General features: G+C 43.8%; 2 protein-coding genes across 2 annotated transcripts in view; both read right to left on the reverse strand.

Moving 5' to 3' along the window:
* The window catches only part of LOC122809203 (myeloid-associated differentiation marker homolog), a 388,555-nt gene that overhangs the window by 148,960 nt on the left and 219,338 nt on the right, over positions 1-20,257 (reverse strand). The window lies entirely within an intron of this gene.
* The window catches only part of MYADM (myeloid associated differentiation marker), a 221,081-nt gene continuing 219,331 nt past the window's right edge, over positions 18,508-20,257 (reverse strand). The window contains 1 exon segment of the mRNA XM_044080527.1: positions 18,508-20,257. Within this exon segment, the coding sequence (XP_043936462.1) occupies positions 20,190-20,257 (68 nt within the window). The 3' untranslated portion in view covers positions 18,508-20,189.

The following is a 20,257-nucleotide window of genomic DNA, read 5'->3' on the forward strand; positions in this document are numbered from 1 at the left end:
CCACTGAAGTGATCCCGGGGTAAACTTCCTGTTTCCCATCCACTCATCAAGGTTTCTCTTGAAGAGTGTTAGTTAGGAGCTCTGCCTAATGTAGATTGGAATCTTGTACCAGAGCATGGAAAGTCTCTGGGACAGGAATCTATCCCTCCAGTACATCCTATTTATTGTTGTGGTGAGGTTTAGATCCCTAGAGTGTGTGGCTCGAGGGGATATGGTCTTCTTTAGGTGAAGCATGTCCATCAATTCTGGGTTGGACATGGCCTTGTACGTCAGGCAGAGATCACCTCTGAGTAGGCGGTATGCAACAGGGTACAGCTGGAGTTTCTTCAGTCGAGCTGCATAGGGCATTTGTTTGAGGCCAGTGATCCTCTTGGTGAGGTATTTCTGTGGTCTTTCCAGCTGTTGCAGGTGTCTTGTAAGGTACAGCCCAAATGGGGCATTGTACTCTATGATGGGTCTGATGAGTGATGCATAGAGGGGCACAATGACCTCTTTTGATCTGGATGCAAACCCTTTTGTGATTATGTGGTTTTCAAACCACTTTGGCAATGTGATTATCAAAGGAGAGATTACTATCTACTTGGGTCCCCAGAACCCTTACTTTGTCTTCCGTATTTAGGGGGCTACCACCCATGTGGTAATTTGTGGGTACTTTGTTTTTTCCAAAGGGGATGACTATGCACTTGTTGGCATTTAGCTTGAGGCCATGGTTTTGACACCAGGTATCCGTCTCAGTGAGACCCTTTTAGAGGATGTCTGTGTAAGCCGGAGAGTCAATTATAGCCCCTAGTTTGCAGGTGTCTGTGAACATGGTCAGCCATAGTCCTCCTGTACCTCTGAGAAGTATATGCTGAACAGGAGGGGTCCTAGGACTGAGCCCAGGGGAACACCACTTGTAACCGGTTTAGAGTCAGACCTAGCTCCCACAACTCTTACCATGTGGGTTCTGTCCATGAGCAACCCATCTTGTGACGTAGGGGTTTATGTTCAGGCTAGTGAGCTTGTCTATAATATCAGAATGGGGAATGGTGTCAAAGGCCATTGCGAGGTCCAGGTAGGCTGTGTGGACCACCTTTCCCTTGTCTATAGCCTTGATAACGGTCTCAAAGTAGTCCACCAGGTTTAGGAGGCATGATCTGCCCTTAACCAAGCCAAACAGGGTAGGGTCCAGTGTTTGGAGGTTCCCAATGTCTCTGTTAATGAGATCCATGATGATGAGCTCCATAGCCTTGCAGACCAAGCTAGTCAGGCTTATAAGGCGAAAGTTCCCAGGGTCTGTTGTGGCTCCACCTTTGTGGAGCAGAATAACCATTGCTGTGCACTACTCTATGGGCACGTAGCTAGACTGAGTTTGAACAGTATGTTTAGGTGAGGGGTTAGTTCATCTTTCAGCTCATGTAGGACGCAGCCTGGGACACCGTCCGGTCCCACCGATGCTGTGTTTTTGGCTTTGGAGAGGGCTGTTTTAACCTGAGTGTCTGATTTCAGGGGTACTACATTCTTCTGGTATGGTTATGGGCCCTTTTGGGGGTGAGAGGTGGGTGAAGTTTGCACTGAACCTATCTGCCAGGATGTTGGCGATATCAGTCAGTTCAGTGTATTTTGCGCCATTCTGCACTAACTCCAAGCAGATCTGAGCACTGCCACTTAGATTCTTGACATAGCTAAAGAATGCCTTGTGGTTATCTTTGGAATCCTTGGCAATTTTTCTTTCGAAGCTAGCCTTGGATGATTTTATGAGGGATCATAGTTTCTTGATGATAATGATCAGGGATGTCTTCCCCTCTTGGGATTTTACTCTTTTCTGTACTAGTTTCCTCCTTCTATCGTACAGCTTGTTTATAGCAGGGGTCCACCAGACTGGTTTCCTTTTCTTGGAGTGAGTCTTGGTTTTGTTTGGCATAGCACGATCTATGCATTCTTGTAGGTGCCTGTAGAGTGCATTAGTAAAGGATTTTGCAGCTTGGGCAGCGTTCTCCTTTAGCATGGGGGCTTTGAAACTTTCCACCTTGGTCTTAAGGAACGTGAAGTTTGCTTTTGAAAAGTTTTTCATGGTGGTTTCTTTGACCGGGGGTGGGGGTGGAATGTGGATATCCAGAGTGATTAGTTTATGGTCAGATCTAACCAGTGAGGGGTTGATCTCCAGTGTGGAACACCAGTCGCCCATGTTGGTGATGACCAGGACCAATATGTTGTCACCTCTGGTGGGGTGTTGACCAGTTGATCCAGGGCATTTGAAGTTTACAAATTCTAGGAAACGTTGGGGTATGGAGTTAGTACTTGAGTAGTTCTCCCAGTTAATGTTTGGGTAACTGAAATCACCCAATATCAGGGTGTTTGGTAGGACCTTTACGTTTCCCAGTATTTTGGGAAATGTGGAATCGGGGTCCTGGGACATGGTAGGTGATCTGTAGCAAGCTACAATTTGAATTGCAGTTCTGTCCGTTGTTAGTTGCACGTGGATGATCTCTGAAGCATCGTGCTGTGCCACTAACCTGGAGGTGTGGGTATCCTTGATGAATATGGATACGCCCCTGCCTTTTGTATTTCGGTCCGGGTTCTGTGGCCGAAATGTATGGTACGAGTTGTAGCCTGGTAGTGCTGGGGAGCCTTAAACCAGGTTTCTGTTACTCCACATATCGATTTTCTCCATACTGAGGAGTGCCTCGAGTGCATTTTGAGGCTTAGACTTCTGGCACGGAGTAGCATTACCCTCAGTGTTTTGTTACTTTTGCTATTTACGGTGGTGGGTTTGTCTTTTGAGCCTTGCCTAAAAAAGGCACTATGAGGGTGGCAAGAGCCTTGGCCAATATTCGAAGCCTAAGGGTGACAGGTGCAAGCTGTCTCTAGCGAAGCAGCGTGGCTTATCAAACATGTCATCCCAGGCTGACAGACACTGGATCCCCTTTGAATGACACCAAAAGCTTAGCCAATTGTTGAATTGATAATTTTTTCTTTATACCGTGGTATTATTCGTGGTGAAGGCAGGATGCTACTCAGGGTCATACCAGCCTGGGCTACGTGACCTCTTACATGTCTCTTTTCTTGTAGTCTAAGGAGGTACGGTGCAGGTTATTCACACCAACATGGACATTGACAGAGTCGTACTTGTACTTGCTCTGGAGTGACCTGAGTGCTTGTGTTATGTGGTGGATCCTGGCACCGACAGGGAGCTAACAGTAACCTTCTCCTTGTTCAGCCTAGTGAGTGTGACGTCAGTGTGCCTGACTATACAGTCACCCATTACTAGTATGTTGGGTATGTTATTTTGCCTTAAGGGCTGTGATTGCTTGGCACACTGGTTTTGTGAAGTATGTGTTTTATGGTTTGTGTTTGGGGGTTGAGGTTGCTTGGATGTCTGCTTTGGAGGTCTCTGTTGCTTTTGTAGATTTTTATTTAGAGCCTCTGACTGTTTTTGAGTATTTATGTGTTTTTTGCCGGTGCTAGTTTAATGGGTCAATGTGAGGTATTACATGGTGTGCAACACCTCTAGTAAAAAATAAATACCATAGCCATAAGATATGGGCAAAAAGAGAACAGGTAGAAAGCATAGAAAAGTCAGGGGGCTGGAGGGAGGGTAACCAGGACTGCAACAGTGAATACACTAGAACAGCTACATGTATGGTAAGTGTACACAACTGTACTATGTTATATGCGTTTCATTGTTGCAGTCATCACACTTGGGTTGATTCCCAAACCTGAGGAAGGGTGGAGGCAGTCTAGTATTAGGGCTGGCTAGCAGGCCTTGTAAGACTGCTGTGGCAAATCCAGCTCTGGATTTAGACGAGACAGGTAAGTGGTAATGCCTGGTGAACTCCAGGTTGCAGCTTCCAGAATGTCCCTGGTAGGGACTCCCCTGAGAAATGCTGTAGAGGTTGAGGTAGCCCTAGTGGAATGAGTTCCGATACCCTGTGGGGTAGGTTTTCCATGGTGTTTGTAGCAGAAATGGATGCAGTGTGCTATCCATTTGGAAATGGTTTGCTTTGAAATGGCCTTGCCCTCTGGCCCTGCAGCAAAACTGACCAGCAGCTGGTCATATTTTCTGAAAGGCTTAGTCCTGTCAAGGTAGAACCTGAGCTGTCTGTGCATGTCCAAAGAGTGCAGAATCCTTTCCCTTTTATTCTGAGGATTAGAGAAAAGGGATGGTAAATGGATGGATTGGGTTAAAGCCAAGTTGGATACCACCTTGGGCATAAATTATGGGTTAGTCCTGAAGGAAATCCTGTCAGCATGGAAAATAATGAAGGGTTCCACACCCATTAGAGCCTGTAACTCAGACACTCTTCTTGCTGAAGTGACTGCTAGAAGCAAGGCTGTTTTCCAAGAGAAGAATTTTAACTGTGCTGTAGCAGCAGGCTCAAAAGGGGGAAATGTGAGCTTCTCTAGTACAAAGTTAAGGTTCCAGGCATGGATGGTAGCTCTCCTCGGGGGTCTTAAATTGTTAGCTCCTCTCAGGAACTGTTTGATCAGAGGGTGAGAGAAGAGGTGGCTCAGTATTGCAATTAGCTGAGATGGCAGAGGCATGAATCTTAATTGATGAGGATAGGCCTTTGTGGAACAGCTCTACTACGTAATCTAGGATTTGAGGTAAGGTGGGCACGGCTGTGTACTTTCTTTGAAACTGGCTCCAAGAATAGTATATTTTCCTCTTTTCTGAATAGGATTTCCTAGTACTAGGCCTTCTGGCCTCAAGGATGACGTCCAGCACCTGTTTGCTGAGGGTGTATTCAGGGAATAAGCCAGGCTGCAAGGTTCAGGGTTTGCAGCTGAGGATGCAAAATCTGTCCCTCCTGCTGGGACAGCAGGGAGGGGGTCTGATGTAGGTGCCAAGGTGGCACTGCTGTCAGACTGTGTAGGAGTGGGTACCAGTGTTGGCGTGGCCAGTCTGGTGCAATAAGGATTGTCCTTGGTCTGTCCTGTTTGATCTTGAGTAGTATTTTTGAGAGGAGGGGCAGAGGGGGAAAGGCATGAATTGAGTGGTTTTCCCATGTAAAGGATAGGGCATCCACTTTCCATGCTTGGCTGTGGAGATGTCTGGTGCAAACTTTGCTCAATTGATGGTTTTGGGGGAGGCAAAGAGGTCCACCTCTGGTGTCCCCCACCTGTGGATTAGAAGTTTAAATGAGTTGGGTTCTAGTTACCACTCGTGTGGGCCCAGTAGATTTCTGCTTAAGTCGTCTGCCAGTGAATTTTGTTTGCCTGGTAGGAATTGAGATTGCAGGTGTACTTGGTTTCTCAAGGCTGTGTTCCACAGGGCCACAGCTAACCTGCAGAGTGGATAGGAATGAGTTCCCCCATACCACATAACTGTGTTGTCTGTCTTTATCAAGAGTTGTCCTGAAAGGATAAAGTATTTGAAGGCTGTCAGAGCATTCTGTATAGCTAACATTTCTTTTTGAGTGATATGCAGGTGAATTTGTCCTGGGCTCTATTTGCCTTGAAAGCATTTGCCTGCCATGTGAGCCCTCCATGCACAATCTGATGCATCTGTTGTCAGGGTTTGGGCAGCGAGAGGTTGAGTGAAAGGGAGTCCCTTGTTGTAGTAGCAAGCCTCTGCCCACCAAAGGAACTCTGCCCTTAAACAAGGAATGATAGGAATCGGCGTTTCCAGATCCTGAGAATGTTGACACCAGAGACTTATGTACCACTGAAGTTTCCTCATATGCAGTCTTGCATATGGAATTAGTAGAATGCATGAGGCCATGAACCCTAGGGCCTGCAGCATTTTTCTTGCAGATAGCTGGGTTTTGGTGGCCATTACTTTGAAATAGTTTGTCAAATAGACCTGATTTTCTGGAGTGAGGAATGCCATCTGGGAAGTTGTGTTCAATCTTGCTCCCAGGAATACAATCTTTTGGCTGGGCACCAGATGTGATTTCTTTTTGTTGATGGTGTACCCCAGAGAAGTTAGAAGTCTCTTTACAAATGCCAGGTGCTGAACTACCAATTCCTGACTGTCCGCCTGAATCAGGCAATCGTCCAAGTATGGGTAAATTTGAATACGTTTCTGCCTGCAGTATGCAATGACTGGAGCCAGGCACTTTGTGAATACCCTGGGCACAGTAGATAAGCCAAAGGGAAGTGCAGAGAATTGATAGTGCATAGAGTCTGCCCTGAAACATAGATATTTCCTGCAAGATTCCCTTATGGGGATGTGCATATAAGCTTCTTTTAAGTCTAGGGTGACTAGCCAGGAGTCCTTGGCTAGCATAGGAAGCAGCTGTTGTAGTGTAAGCATTCTGAATTTTGGGACCATCAGGAAGGTGTTGAGAATGGATAGATCCAGGACAGGGCACCAAGAGCTCTTTTTTCTGGGCACCAGGAGCAGTCTGGATTAGAAACCCTGTCCCCTTTGCTCTATTGGAACAGGTTGAATAGCCCTAATACTGAGAAGATAAAGTACTTGCTTTTAGGCCTCTGCCCAGTGGTTTGGAGGAAGGTCTGGCAACCCATTTGGAGGTGGCAGTGAGTGGAAGTAAATCTGTATCCCTGGGATATAATGTTTAGGACCCATCGGTCCTGGGTAATGGACATCCAGTTTTTTGCATGTACGGCGAGTTTTCCTCCTAGGGGTGCAAGTACTTGGGCATGGCTGGGAAGGATGATAGAAAAGTAATTGTGAACTTTTTCCATAAGGGGATGGCTTACCACTCCCTGTTTTTGAGGTGGGAGCACTCCATTGTTTAGATCTCTGTATTCCCTGAGACTGTAGTCTTGGTGGTCTGTTGCCCCTGGGTTTGGACGGAGAAGGCCTGGGAGGGACTGGAAAGGACCAGTTTTTAGAAGGCCAATGCCTACTGAATCTAGGTGGTTGTACCGGTCAGAAATCTTTAACAGTTTTTGCAGAGATTTCACTTTTTCCTCCATCTTTTCAAGAACTATCTGCTTTTGTGCCAGACAAATGTTCCTGGTTTAATGGAACATCTAGGAATTTTGTTTTGACATGGTCTGGCACAATTTGTTCCTTCAGCCAAGCATGCCTTCTCAGTATAGACCCAGTGACAGCAGCCCTGCAAGACGCTTCTAAGGCATCAAAACCACACTGCAAAGTATGTTTACTAACTTGGTTTGCAGAATGCATTAACTCTTGTAAATCTTTATTTTCTGTACACTCTGGAAGCAACAACATTTTTTGTTTAATTAGTTCCATAATATGCTGATGGTACTTCAACATGTGAAACTGGCAATTTAAAGCCCTGATGGCAAGTTGCACAGGTATATACCTTCTTACCCCATCTGTCTAAAGCTCTAGAATCCCTGTCCGAAGGGTTAGGGTTTTTGGTTGTAGTAGCCTTACTACCTTTAGTTCCCTGGGAAATGATCTCTGGATCCACAGTGGGATTCTTACACAGAAATTTGAGAGAGTCCGGTAATCTGTAGTACCTGTCAGGCTTTCTAGGAGCTGGTGGTAAAGTATCAGGAGTAAGACTGGATTCCATGAAGACATCATCTACAATATCCAGGACAGGGGGTATAGCTAGAGGCCTGTGCTGAGGCAAGTCTAAAAATTCTCAGAGTCTCTTTTTGGACTGTGGGTAGTCCTGGCATTCCCAGCTGAAATGCTCTCTTAAGGTATGCAAGATTTCACCAAATGAAAAGTCTTCTAGAGGGGAGGCAGTGGGAATCAATCCTCTGCATTTGAATCCTCATAGGTAGGTAAGGGTATATCCTGGTAATCAGAGGGATCAGAGTCATCGGACTCATGGTCTGTAGAATCAGAAGGAAAATCAATTCTTTGTCTTTTAGAGGGGGAAGGCTGGCTTCCCCTAATTAAAGTTATAAGGTCTTCAGCCATTCTAAGCATTAGTTTCTCTGGTATGGGAGCTTGAGCATGCACTTTGGTCATCGGTTTTCTTGGCGTAGTGCAAACTCTAGGCCTGAGAAACTCAGTAGTTTTAGTCAGAAACAAAGTAATCGGTTTAATGCGAACATTGGAAGGTTGGAATACACCCTCAGAAGCCGATGCCTGCACAGCGGCTCTGGACCCATCCATGGTAGAGACATCTGTAGGTTCCATAGTCGAAGAAGCATCTCATGGCATACCGGACTCCGAATGGGTCTCAGCAGAGGCCTGCAAATCTGTAGAAGTGGCTATTGGGGCTGAGAAGGTGCCTCACGAACTACTGGTGGACTGGCGACTAACTTAAAGGAAGCATCGTTGGCAGTTTTGGACCTATGCGGTCTGTCTCTGTCTTTATCCTTACTTTTTTTGGAAGATCAGTAGTTGGATGGCTTATCGAAGCCATTTCGGAATATGGAGAACGAGAGCAAAATAATTTAGCGACAAAGATAGCCCGACGATGAATAGTTTGGGGTTAAAGCACAAAAATGACAGTGAGGACGTCCTGGTCTGGGCTTAAACAGATGACACAGTAAGAATGAAAATCTCTGTGAGGTATTTGCCTTCCACAGGCAAGACAATTGTTAATTTTTTCTGACACTGGTTAGAGCAAGAAAAAAAGGATCCCCAATGGGGTACTTAGCTTTAGAAGACTTCAGGTTTGAAACAAAAAATGAAAATTTCGAGTAGCGGCCAACCGGCACTTGCTAACTGCTTCTGCTTTGGGCTCCCGCGCGGCAAGAAAAGCTGATGTAATGGCGTCAGCTGCATGTTGTATACCCCTGATGTCATGGAAAAGGCAACAGCATCCGACACAGAATTCCCAAGACTCTGGTATTTGGGCCGACTGAGGTCTACCTGCAGGCAGATAACTCCAAGTGTGACGGCTGCAACAGTGAAACAAGAAGATCATCATCCAGGACAGTAGGAATGGCTAAAGGTCTGTGCTGTGGTAAATCTAAGAATTCAGAGTCTCTTTTTGGACTGAGGATAGTCCTGACACTCCCACTGGAAATGCTCCCTTAAAGTATGTAGGGTTTCACCAAATGAAAAATCCTCTGGAGAGGCAGAAGGAATGGATTCCTCTGCAACTGAATCCTTATAAGCAGACAAGGGTTGCATGTCTCCATATTCAGAAACTTCAGAGTCATTGGACTCCTGGTCAGATAAAACTGCTGGGGGCAAGTCTCTTTTTTTTGCAAGGGGTAGGCTGGCTTCCCCTAATAAGCATGATAATGTCTTCCGCCATTTTAGGCATTGGAGATAGAGGCATGGAAGCAGGTGCTAGACCTTGAGCCATTGTTTTTTTAGGTGTAATTCGTACCCTGGGCCTTAGAAACTTGGTAGTTTTACAAAGAACTGAAGACGCGAAAGATGTCGTCAGTTTGTGTCGAGAATGGGTAGTGTGAATAACTTTCTCGGAAGCCGATGCTTGCTCAGCGGCTCCAGAACCATCCAAGGTACAGACATCCGCAGGATCCTTAGTCAAAGAAGAGTCTGGTGGCATACCTGACTCCAAACGGGTCTCAGTAGCAGCCTGCGAATCCACAGAAGCGGGCATCAGGGGCTGCAAAAGCACCTCACTGAGGACCAGCAAACTGGCGACTAGCTTTAACAGGAGCATAGTTGGCAGTTTTGGACATGTGCAGTCTGTCTTTATCCTTACTTTTTTTGGAAGATCAGTAGTCGGATGGCTTACTGAAGCCATTTTGGAATATGGAGATAGAGAACAAAAATATTTAGCTACAATAAGGGCCTGACGACGTATAGTTCTGGCTTGGAATAAAGCACAAAATTGACAGCGAGGGACGTTGTGGTCTGGGCCTAAACAGGTGATGCAGTAAGAATGAAAATCTCGGTGTGGTATTTGTTTTCCACAGGCGACAGAACTGTTAACTTTTTCTAACATTGGTTAGAGCAAGAAAAAAGGATCTCCAATGAGGTACTTAGCTTTAGAAGACTTCCAACTTCAATTCAGAAACTAAAACTCAGGTAGCAGCCGACCGGCACTCGTGCAAACTTCTTCTGCTTCGGGCTCCTTGGCAAGAAAGACTGATGTAATGGTGTTCGCTGCCTGATTTTATACCACTGATGATCTGACGTCAGTCCTGGAGTGACAGCAACAGATGCAGAAATACTAAGCCTCTGGTATTCGGGCTGACTGAGGGCTACCCCTGGCAGGATAACCAGAGTGTGATGACTGCAACAGTAAAACACAAAGAACATCTGCCATCTCCAGGACATTGGCGTGCAGTTTGGTTTCTGCTTCTGATCACGTGCGTTGGACCATCTGTCCCTGAAAATGCCCCCCATCCCAACAGGGAAGTGTCCATGGTGACTGACACTGGGGAAAGGAAGAGGGAATGGTCTGCCTGCTAAGAGATCAGGAGACCGGCTCCAACAAAGGAGATGACACCTGCAGACTAGTGTGAGGTGGACAGGAGTTGACACTGGATGAACCAGGGAAAACCAAGGAACTGCTACAGTCCACTGCAGAACCCTCATATAGAACCTGGCTAATGGCACTAGATAGATTGCCGCTAAGGATCCTGGAGTCCTGAGAACAAGGTGGGCTTAGAGACAGGTCAAGAAGACATTGAAGATGCGATCTGATGAGGTGTATCCAATGGAAAGGGAGTGCTGCAATCTCTGACACCCAACTGAATTCCGATGAACTCCAGATCGTGGGATGCAGTGAGGTTGGATTTGGGGAGGTTCACTGTAATGCCTAGCTGTTCAAAAAGTTGTAGTACTGACAAGCAGTGGTGAGGAGCCTATCATCGAGACAGGGAAACACCTGGAATCCTTACAGTCTCAGGTGAGCTGTGACCTCTGCCATGCTCTTGGTGAACACCCAGGGGGCTGTGGTGAGACCAAAGGGCATGGTCCTGAACTGGCAGTGTTTGGCCTCTACTCAAAAGTGGAGATGTCTTCTGGAGCACCTGTCCATTTTTATATGATGGAACACGTACTGGAGATCTACAGAGCACATCCAATTGTCCTTGTGCAACAAAGGCACAATGGACTGAACAGTGACCATCTGGAACTTGGGACTTCTTGACAGAAAGATGGAGTTTACTGAGGTACAGAATTGGCTGTAGGTCTTCTGTCTTCTTTGGCACCAAGAAGAAGCGAGAGTAAGTTCCGGATTCTTGTTGTCCTGGGGGGACCTCTTGGATGACTCTCTTGAAGAAGCTTGAGCACTTCCTCCCCAGCTAGGAGTGGTGTATTGGGGAGGTATCTCCTGATTGAGGGAGGCTGGGAAAAGGAAATAGAATAACCCTGAAAATTATGTTTAGCACTCAATAATTTTTTGTAATACTGGCCAAAGTCAAAGGGTGCACAGACAAAGGACCCACGACTGCCTCCATGGCAGGACAGTTGGGCAACACTTTAGGAGCACTATTGGGGCTTTTCAGAAAAGGGTTCTCTGGAGCCCTTATTTTTGCAGATCCCCTCTGCCCCTGGGTTGGCATCTGCCACTGAATCTTCTCCCCCAACCTCTGGAGGTGGGCTCATCTTGAGCGTCCTGGAAGGCAGACTGCGACTTGAGAAACCACATCTTCCTAGCCTCTTGCTGCATCTTGGAAAAGGAGCACTGAGGGTTGGAGAATGCGATTCCCATAGCCGACAAAGTCCTGCCCTACTGCTCACTGCGGGTGAGAGTCTTTCTGACCTAAAAGCCAAACATGGTAGAACCATCAAAGGGGGCGTTGGTGAAAGATGCCTTAAAGGACTTTGCAAATTTGCAAAAGCGCAACTAGGTGTGATGCCAAATAGTGATGCCTGCGCCGGCCGATCGAGAGGCTCCTTCTGTCACGTTGGCAATCAGCCTCATTGACGAATTAGCCAGGAAAGAAAGTGTAGATAGTTTGGCGGACACCTTGCTTAGTTCCCCAGCAGGCAGTACCTCAGAAAGGGATGTAAGCTCATTGGCCAAGTCTCTTTGTAGTTAGGTGAAATGTGTCAGGTAGTTAAGTACCGCAGACCGAATGTAGCTGAGCCGAACACCCACTTTTCATGCCTATTGAGCACCCGGGACTCACAGTTGGGAGGATGGACAGACATGCTCTGTTCCACCAGCTCTTTCTTGGTGGCAGCAGGTATCATTATTGCATCAACTGGCATGCCTTTCAACCAGAGCTGCTCGTCAGAAAGGGGGACTAAGAAACTTGTCAGCAAGTTTGGGAACAGGTGGTTTTGTCCATGCCCTGCTGGCGATAAGGTCTACAAGTACGTCTGTGGGGGGGGGTGCCCAGGAGGTAGATAGTCCCATCCTGAAAGCCTTCAGAAAGACAGACTCCTTGGAGGATGAGGGGAGGGAAGACTAACCACCCTTAAGTATTTCCAAGATGACCCCAAAAGGGACATCCTCTGGCGGAGACCTGGGGGACCCCGCCCCCATCATCAACATCCGCATCCTCGGTAAGCAACTCAGCAGGGAAGACTAAGCGTCTCCTCTTACATGATCTCTTCCGAGGAACTTCCTCCAGGGGTGGCTTGGGGGAGGATTCAGAAGAGAGGGAAACCCAAGTGATCCCTCCTGAGGACGGGTTCAAGAGGGCTGATCTGGGACAGGATGAGTGGGGTCAACAAGGTGGGGCTGGGATGGTCCCTCGAAGGCCAGGGAGGAAACTCTCTGGGAGGAAAAAGTCCTCTCTATGACCTGGAAAGCCGAAGGCCTGGACAATGCCCCGTCTGCACTCCCATCAGGAAAGCCCACCTGGGGAGGAATAGCGCAGGCCAGAACAGCTGGACAGTACTGGCCTGAGCTGTCAAGGGCCAAAGCACCAAGGGGAAGGGACCAGTCTGAAAAAAACAGGTCCATAACCCCCTACCAAGGACTCTGGGGTGACCACTTGGGCCCAGGACTCCACCTGCCCAATGGGAGGCCAAGCAAAAACAGTCAGGGACTCGGATGGGGTAGGGACAGAAGGGTCTTCCAGAAACCCAAACTCCCTCCCTATACAATCCAGGGCCAGAACGTCCAAAACTAACTTGGTTGGATGAGGAGAAGCTAACAAGGAAGTAGGAGATGGCCCCCTATCCGGATGGGCAGGGGACGCGAGAACCCCAACTCAGTCTGAGCCTTGAGAAAGGACCTCATTATCCTGTCCATATCAGAAGGGAGTAAACTCCTGGGGGATCTAGAGGAGGCAGAGGACCTAGCTGGGGATGGGTGCTGAGATCCCAAGGACTGCCCCTCTAAAGAATGACTTCTGTGCTTGGAGATGGAATGGGACAACCTGAGGGGGATTTTCAAAGACCACAGTGGGTTCCAACACCAATCCTGGATCTGACCTCCTCAGATCCGAAGACACATTAGGATCCGAACGCTTAGATCCCACATGCCACAGATCCTAGGAAGCCGATATGTGGCTGGTACTGATCTGAAGGCCTTGAACCAGAGGCCTTGGATCCAGGAGTGGATTCCCTTTACCTTGGATCTAAAGGCTTTGGAGCAGAAGCCCCAGCTCCATTAGAGTCACAGATCTTAGGATCCAAGAGCATTGGATTCGACTGATCTGAGGCTGGGTTAGGATCCGAGGCACTAGGCTCAGACAACCTCATCTTTTTAATGGAGGAGGATCCCAGGGGCAGAGGGACCATCCTTTTGTGCTTGGAGGATCCAAACCTGGCAGAGGACTAAGCCAAGGGACCCCCATGAGCCAGACCTTTCAAGAGGAGTTTGTTTTGGCACTTGACCAAAGCCCTGGGGTTGAATGCAGCACAAATGTCGCATTCAGCCTCCAGGTGGTTGGCACCCAAACAGCACTCCTCGTGTGAATCAGAGACAGTCATCTTCTGACCACACAAGGAGCATCTTTTAAAACCAGCTGGCTTGTCAGACATGACAACGTACCTACAGCCAAAAGGACACGCAAAAAACAGTGTCAGTGAAAGAAAAGCACACGTCAGCATCGGGAATAAATGACAGATATACACACACACACTACTAAAAATTAACTATAAACACTAGTAAACACACAACCACTATAAAAAAATTCAATGGGAAATTAAAGGCCTCTGAAAAAAACAAAAGAAAGGAGAAGGAAAAAAAAAAAAAAAAGAGCCACCAAAACAAACCAAGAGAACTTCACTTAATACAAACAGGAGGGGAGGTATAAACTAACTCTAACACTGCCCTATTCACTAACAATTAAGGAATAATAGTATTAAAGAAAAAAAAACCTGAAGAAATGCTGAAAAGAGCTACTTATCCCTACTCAGGACTCTAGCCCATAAATCTGCATCTGCAGCTAATCTGAGGGGTTAGAGGGCAGCAAGGGAACATGGGAGTGGGAGGAGCTTGAACCTATATGCTGTCTAGAAAGTCGCCAGCTCGGATCCAAGACCCAAGAGTGAGGAATAGTGACATGGATAACATCAGATCAATTGCTCCAGCTTCATTTAATAGATCTTAAATGAAAGCAGTTAGCTGTCAGAGGCTGGCAAGCCAAAATGTAATTGGACACATCATTTAGTTGACATTGGCAGTAACTTATCATTTTGAAATTTTGCTTCTCATGTTAGCATAGCAGATTTGCTGAAAATATGCTGCACATCATATGACTACACAAAATTCATATTAGTTACTTATTCAACTTAATTTACAATAACAATGACACACTGTTCAATTGTTTATTAAATTCCTGCATAAAGGCTAAAGGCCATTTAGAATGCAGACTCCTACGGAATGTATATACCATGGGACCCAACCACTTAAATTGTTTTGATGAATATCTGCAAAGACGACGACTGTTGAATATGTAAAGGAACCCTGTTTCAAAGTTGAAACATTGACTGTGTTAAATAATTTACTCTTAAAACTATTCTTGACTCCTCAATTCTGCAAGTAAAATATGCATCTCTGAATAATGTGCTTTTTTCAAAAGTTCTGTGTTTAGTAGAGATAGAGGAGTCTTTGCTCCAAATCCTCCTAAAGGCTAAACAAAAGTTTACTCCTCAGATTACCTTTAATTGGGAAGAGGTCTACATTTTCAGTCTGAATGGGTTATGATTTCTCTCTACAAGTAATGATATGCCTTGTGAATTTTCATTGTATACCTTCTAAAACCTAAGCCAGTAACTTTTAATGCCTTAGCTTCAACATTAAGGCATTAGTCATATACTTAAAATTACTACACATACCTAAAAACTTATATTCTGTCAACTGCTGTAACCAGTGGGGACCCAAGTTTATTTGATATTCAACCCCTGGTTTCCCCAAAATACGAAGTAGCACATTTATCCTAGTTACATTTTAGCCCTGTTGGGTCTAAACACTCAGCCAACAAACAAAAAAAAGTGCTGAAATGGTCAACATCCTTTCTCAATGAAGTAACACACCCTAGTTTAATATCCTCTACATACTTGGCTATCCAAACATTAGCTATCTTAATACATGAGAATACCAGGTTGAACAATACTGGGTCTGGCCCTGGGGGACCCCTTTGTTTACTTCAGTCCAGCTGGATGTGACATATCCTTAGCCTTACTCTCAAATCTAATATGAGGCCAATTAGCCTCCCAGTGGACAGTGTGTGGATTAACTTTGGATTTGAGCATGGTATCAAGAGTAGCACAATTGGGGACACTCAAAAAGCCTTAGACAAATCTAAACAGACCACAACAGACATGCCCACATCTAAGGCAACTGTCACTGGGTCGTGAAATTCAATTAAGTTTGTGAAATCATGTTGACTGAGGTCCATTACAGATCCCTGAAATGTCTTGATCAAGAAAGGAAAAGTAGACACCTCTCAAAAATTCTTCCCCACCACTGAAGTAAGACCGATAAGTTATAGTTATTTATAATGCCCTTTAGGCCCTCCCTTATGAAATGGGATCATCTCTGCAAGTTCCCAAGTAGCAGGAACAGTGCTAGAATACAAGTTATTAAAAAAATTGATTGATTAGGTAGCCAAGATATATTTACTGTAACATGTCCAGAGGATCTTACCAAGTCCCACACAAATACCCTAATATGACTCAAAGATGCTCGCATAAGGGTCAGATTAATCTTCTATTAAAATTCTAACTTCAGAAAAAAATCGAACAGTGCAATGTCTGCATGAAGTGCTCATTGGCCAAATTCGTCACTAATTCTCCAGCAATCAGCACTTCACCTCATACAAACTGGACCAACATATTTAACCATATTACCAATGTTGTCTAATGTTAGAATAATAATTACTTGGAACAAAGACTACTAAACTAAATTATCTTCAAATGTACTTTTTTTCCAATCTTAAAGAGGCAATTAATCTTCTGAAGACTAAATTACAATATAAGCCTGGTTTAAATAATTTCTCTTGAACCTCTTCCACAGCCTAAATTTCTTCCTCTTTCTCAGAACTTTAGTGTGACCAGTATTCCACCATGGAGGTGTAGTCTTCAGTAAATAGCTATTGTTTTCTCACATCCAGACAAAAGGACTTCACATATAATTTCAGAGTCCCGCCATTTATTCACAACATTTATGTTGAAGGAATTCAAGCCCAGTGAATTGTATTAATATTCAAATCGAGCAGCTTGGACTTATCAAAAATATTCTTGTTTATTTGTACAAAAGTGATCTGAATTGCTTAATGTACACAATTGGTTACTCTCAAATTTTATCCGAAAGGTTTAAGAGATGTATCTGGTATGAAAATCAATCATGAAGTCAAATTATGTAGCATGCATTGTTTGTCTTTCGGCTTTTTCCCGGTTAGGGGTCGCCACAGTGGAACTCCGATCCGCTAATAATTGGCAGTAGAGTTTTACGTGCTGGCTTGCTGGGCCTAACGCACAACCTTCAACGAAGGAACAAATCATAAAATTCATCCTCTGACACTGTCGCCGTTCTGCCATAAGGCCAACTGATCCCTGGAAAGTCAGTCACCTATCATTAACAAGTTATCAAACTTGACCAAACCACTGACATACCAGAGTCGATAAGTGCTTGCTAGACAAGTTTCAATCTGCACCAATCTGTCGTTTAGACTTCCAGCATGAACGTAAATGAAATAATGCTGTAATATACTGTGTACCTTTTGTGCAAATTCTGTATTTAATCAAGACATTTGCAGAAGTCACACCAAATAAAGAGATAAAAAGGTCCATCCTGTTTCTTCCTAAATGATAAGTTGCACCATTGCAAAACTTTGACAAAATAAGAAATTCATTAGTTTGAATACTAACTTTAGAAGTAGAAATGGTGGCAAACACTGGTGTGGCAATACTTACTGTGGACTAGAGAAAACAATTACTCTTTCACAAAAGGTTAACTTTGGTTTTGACAGCTGTGTTTTCTTTGAGGCTGATCTGTAATTATCTATAGCTTGCGTCTCTGAAATGTACTATAACCCCAAGTAGCTGAAAGCGTTACAAAAAGTCACCAAAAGGTGTGCCTGTGGAGATAAATTCCCCTGCAGGACTGTCATTTTAATGCTTGTTTTGACTCTGAGAAAAAAAAAAAAAGAATGCTAATTGCGAACACTAAAAGACCTTCAATGACTCAGCTGAGTGAGAAACACCATGGCCTTTGAGCTGCACAAAACGCTTCTTGAGCTGGGGAAAGGTCTGCGGTGTTGAACTAAATACGAGTACAAGAGAAAATTAGAGGAATTCCTATTTGTTCTGGAAACAGTTCATTATGGCTTGCTGTCTACCTATTTCTACAAATAAATTTACAAGTAGATTTTTTGACTTTGTTACAAAAAAGTGAGTGTATACTGGTGAGCTAGAAAACAAGAAATCTTTAGATTACAGACGTCCACTAGTCTTAGTATTCTGACGTTTTATACAATTTTCACTTTATGTAATGAAATTTTACCCTTGCCCCCCAAGCTTTGATTATCTAGTCACCTTAGTATACCAACAACTTGATGCCCCCTCCCCAACCCAGTCCGTACTTAGAGTAGACTCCTACTTCATTTAGCAGGTTGCTTATTCCTTTCCATGGGGAAAATTACTACAACCTCATGTACCGTTAGAATAGTGCAATGCAAGAATCAAATACCAGACTGCTGTCATCCAAAACAGGCTTGTAGATTTCACTCATGATAAAGTATAATCCTGTCTGAAAATAAATGCAAATGTCTGCTCTCCAATTCTTTTTTCACAGTATGCTGTACATAAACAATTTTGAGCTATGCTGTCTAGCTTTAATTAAATGCAATGCTTTGTGTTTAATTCAAAGTAGACACTTTAATGTATGTGTGTAATTACATTAACTGCATATGCGTGATTCTACTGTCACATCTTGCTATATGAATCTTGGTCATATCTGATAAAGGACTTTGTGGCAAATCCACCTGGTTAAGAAATGAAATCTGTTCTTGCAAAATAAACAGAAAACAGTTGTAAATGACAGTCCCTCTCTCTCTCTGTTGCTTTACAAGTTCTCTCTTCAGACATACTCCAACACAGCATGTTCTTGTATTAAAGTATCCTACTCCCTGCCTCCACAGGGGAAAGCTAGACAAATGTCAGACAATTCTATTGCTCATGGGCAGCATTTCAAGTGCCAGGTGCGTTACTTAAACCCCCGCCTCCTGTTGCAATCCCTACACCAGCCTGCCCCTTTTGTTAATGCTTCAGAAAAACACATCTACAAGACAGATTTAACAAAAATGAAAACCTGCATATTATTCTGCAAAATGACAAATTACATACAAAAGTTGAGAATCGGAAGACAAAAGTAAATGCTTTATATACATCAAATTTTATATTTTCATTTAAGATATATGAACTACAATGCACACATATAATACTGCTCTGTGCAGCAAGCTTGAAGATTACACAAATGGGTACGAATGCACTGATTTTTGCATGAAATTAAAACACTAATAGACACCACTAAATATACACAGCACATGGCATACAACTTTGAAAGCTTTGCTGCTTGGAAATGTGCCTCCACACATTTTCAGGTTTTTCTAATTTTGTAAGGAATTAACAAGACTGAGCAGAGCATAGAAAAACTACACAGACAACAAAACATTACTGAACTTGTTTTACATAATTTCCTTTTTACAGTTTATTTTTGCCTGCAGTAAATGCTATTGTAAAAAAATAAGCCATTTGTTGCAGTATTTAATGAAGAATGTTGTGTACATGCAAAAAAAAAAAAAAAAAAAGGCATACATACTTTACCTTGTGTGACAGAGTTTGTAGAAAATAATGCAAGAAAGACATAAATTGCAATGAAATGCTGAGTCTAAATCACAAAAGCACGGCTGAATAGCTTGTCTTGCATTTAATCCTTAAACTGTATCTTAAAACCAAAAAGACAATTTCCTTTTAGTTTTACCACAGTATTATTTCATTATTTAACACAGACATCTGAAGAAAACATGAACACCATCTGCTGAAACACCTTGTCTGTAGACAGTGGCATTTTACAGGAATATTTAAAAAGATACTTTAAATATGAATGTGTCCAGTATTTAACATTAAAAACATTGGCATGAGGAGGCCATAGCCTTACAGTGACTTCAGAATTATCTGTTTCTACCATAGGAGATGTACAAACAGCAAGAAAGGCAATGTAGAATAACAAAATTTAGTCTTTGATCTACATGGGAAGTATACAATTACTCGGGGGTAAGGGAAGTACACAGTTATTACTCGGGAGTAAGCTTACAATTAGAACTGTGTTGGGTCAATTTTTTTCACTTCAATTCCAGTGGTACCTGTGTACTTGCTGTGGTTACCTGTCATACCACTGTTCTGTCCAGAATTTCAAAAACCTAAATTATAATCATCTGTTACCTGAAAACACGTGACCTTTTAGGAAAAAACTGATGAACCAGTAACTACAACAGGTGATGGGCCCATTTTTTTTTTCAATAAGATACAAAAAACAGCATGGAAGAAAACACTAAAAACAAAATACAGAACAATCTAATAAAAGCACTCTTGGTCAAAAACTCATTCAAGGATGATTTTTGTAAAAGCAAGCAACACTTTTAGCTGTACTCCATACAACAGTTTCCCTTCTGTACACAAAGAGAAAGCAATGTTCTTGGCGGTCATCTGAAAATACTTCAGTGGTGTCCATTTCATTTAGACTTTTGCCCAAGAACACTACAAAATGAATGCTGTTCATTGGTAAATGGTTTTGTTGCAAAATCCTGCTGGTGAGATTTTAGGTTAATGCAATAAAGTCATGTTTTCAACAAATATTCAGACTCTGTATTCATACCCACAGTGGGACTCGCTCACTGAAGGAAGCAAGTTACGGTATAAAAATACATATACTTTTAACAAGTTGCAAAGCAACAACTTTGAAGCACAAAAAAAAAAGACAGCTGGAGAAGAACTTGAGTCAGATGGAAGGCTAGGGCTAATAGCATTGAAATTATGGGACTCTAATGAATATGAGTCTGGCAGAGTAGACGAGATCAGCAATGTAAATGATGAGGTTGA

Source organism: Protopterus annectens, chromosome 1.part1 (assembly GCF_019279795.1).
Source record: "Protopterus annectens isolate FY-2018-M chromosome 1.part1, PAN1.0, whole genome shotgun sequence".
Taxonomy (NCBI): domain Eukaryota; kingdom Metazoa; phylum Chordata; order Ceratodontiformes; family Protopteridae; genus Protopterus; species Protopterus annectens.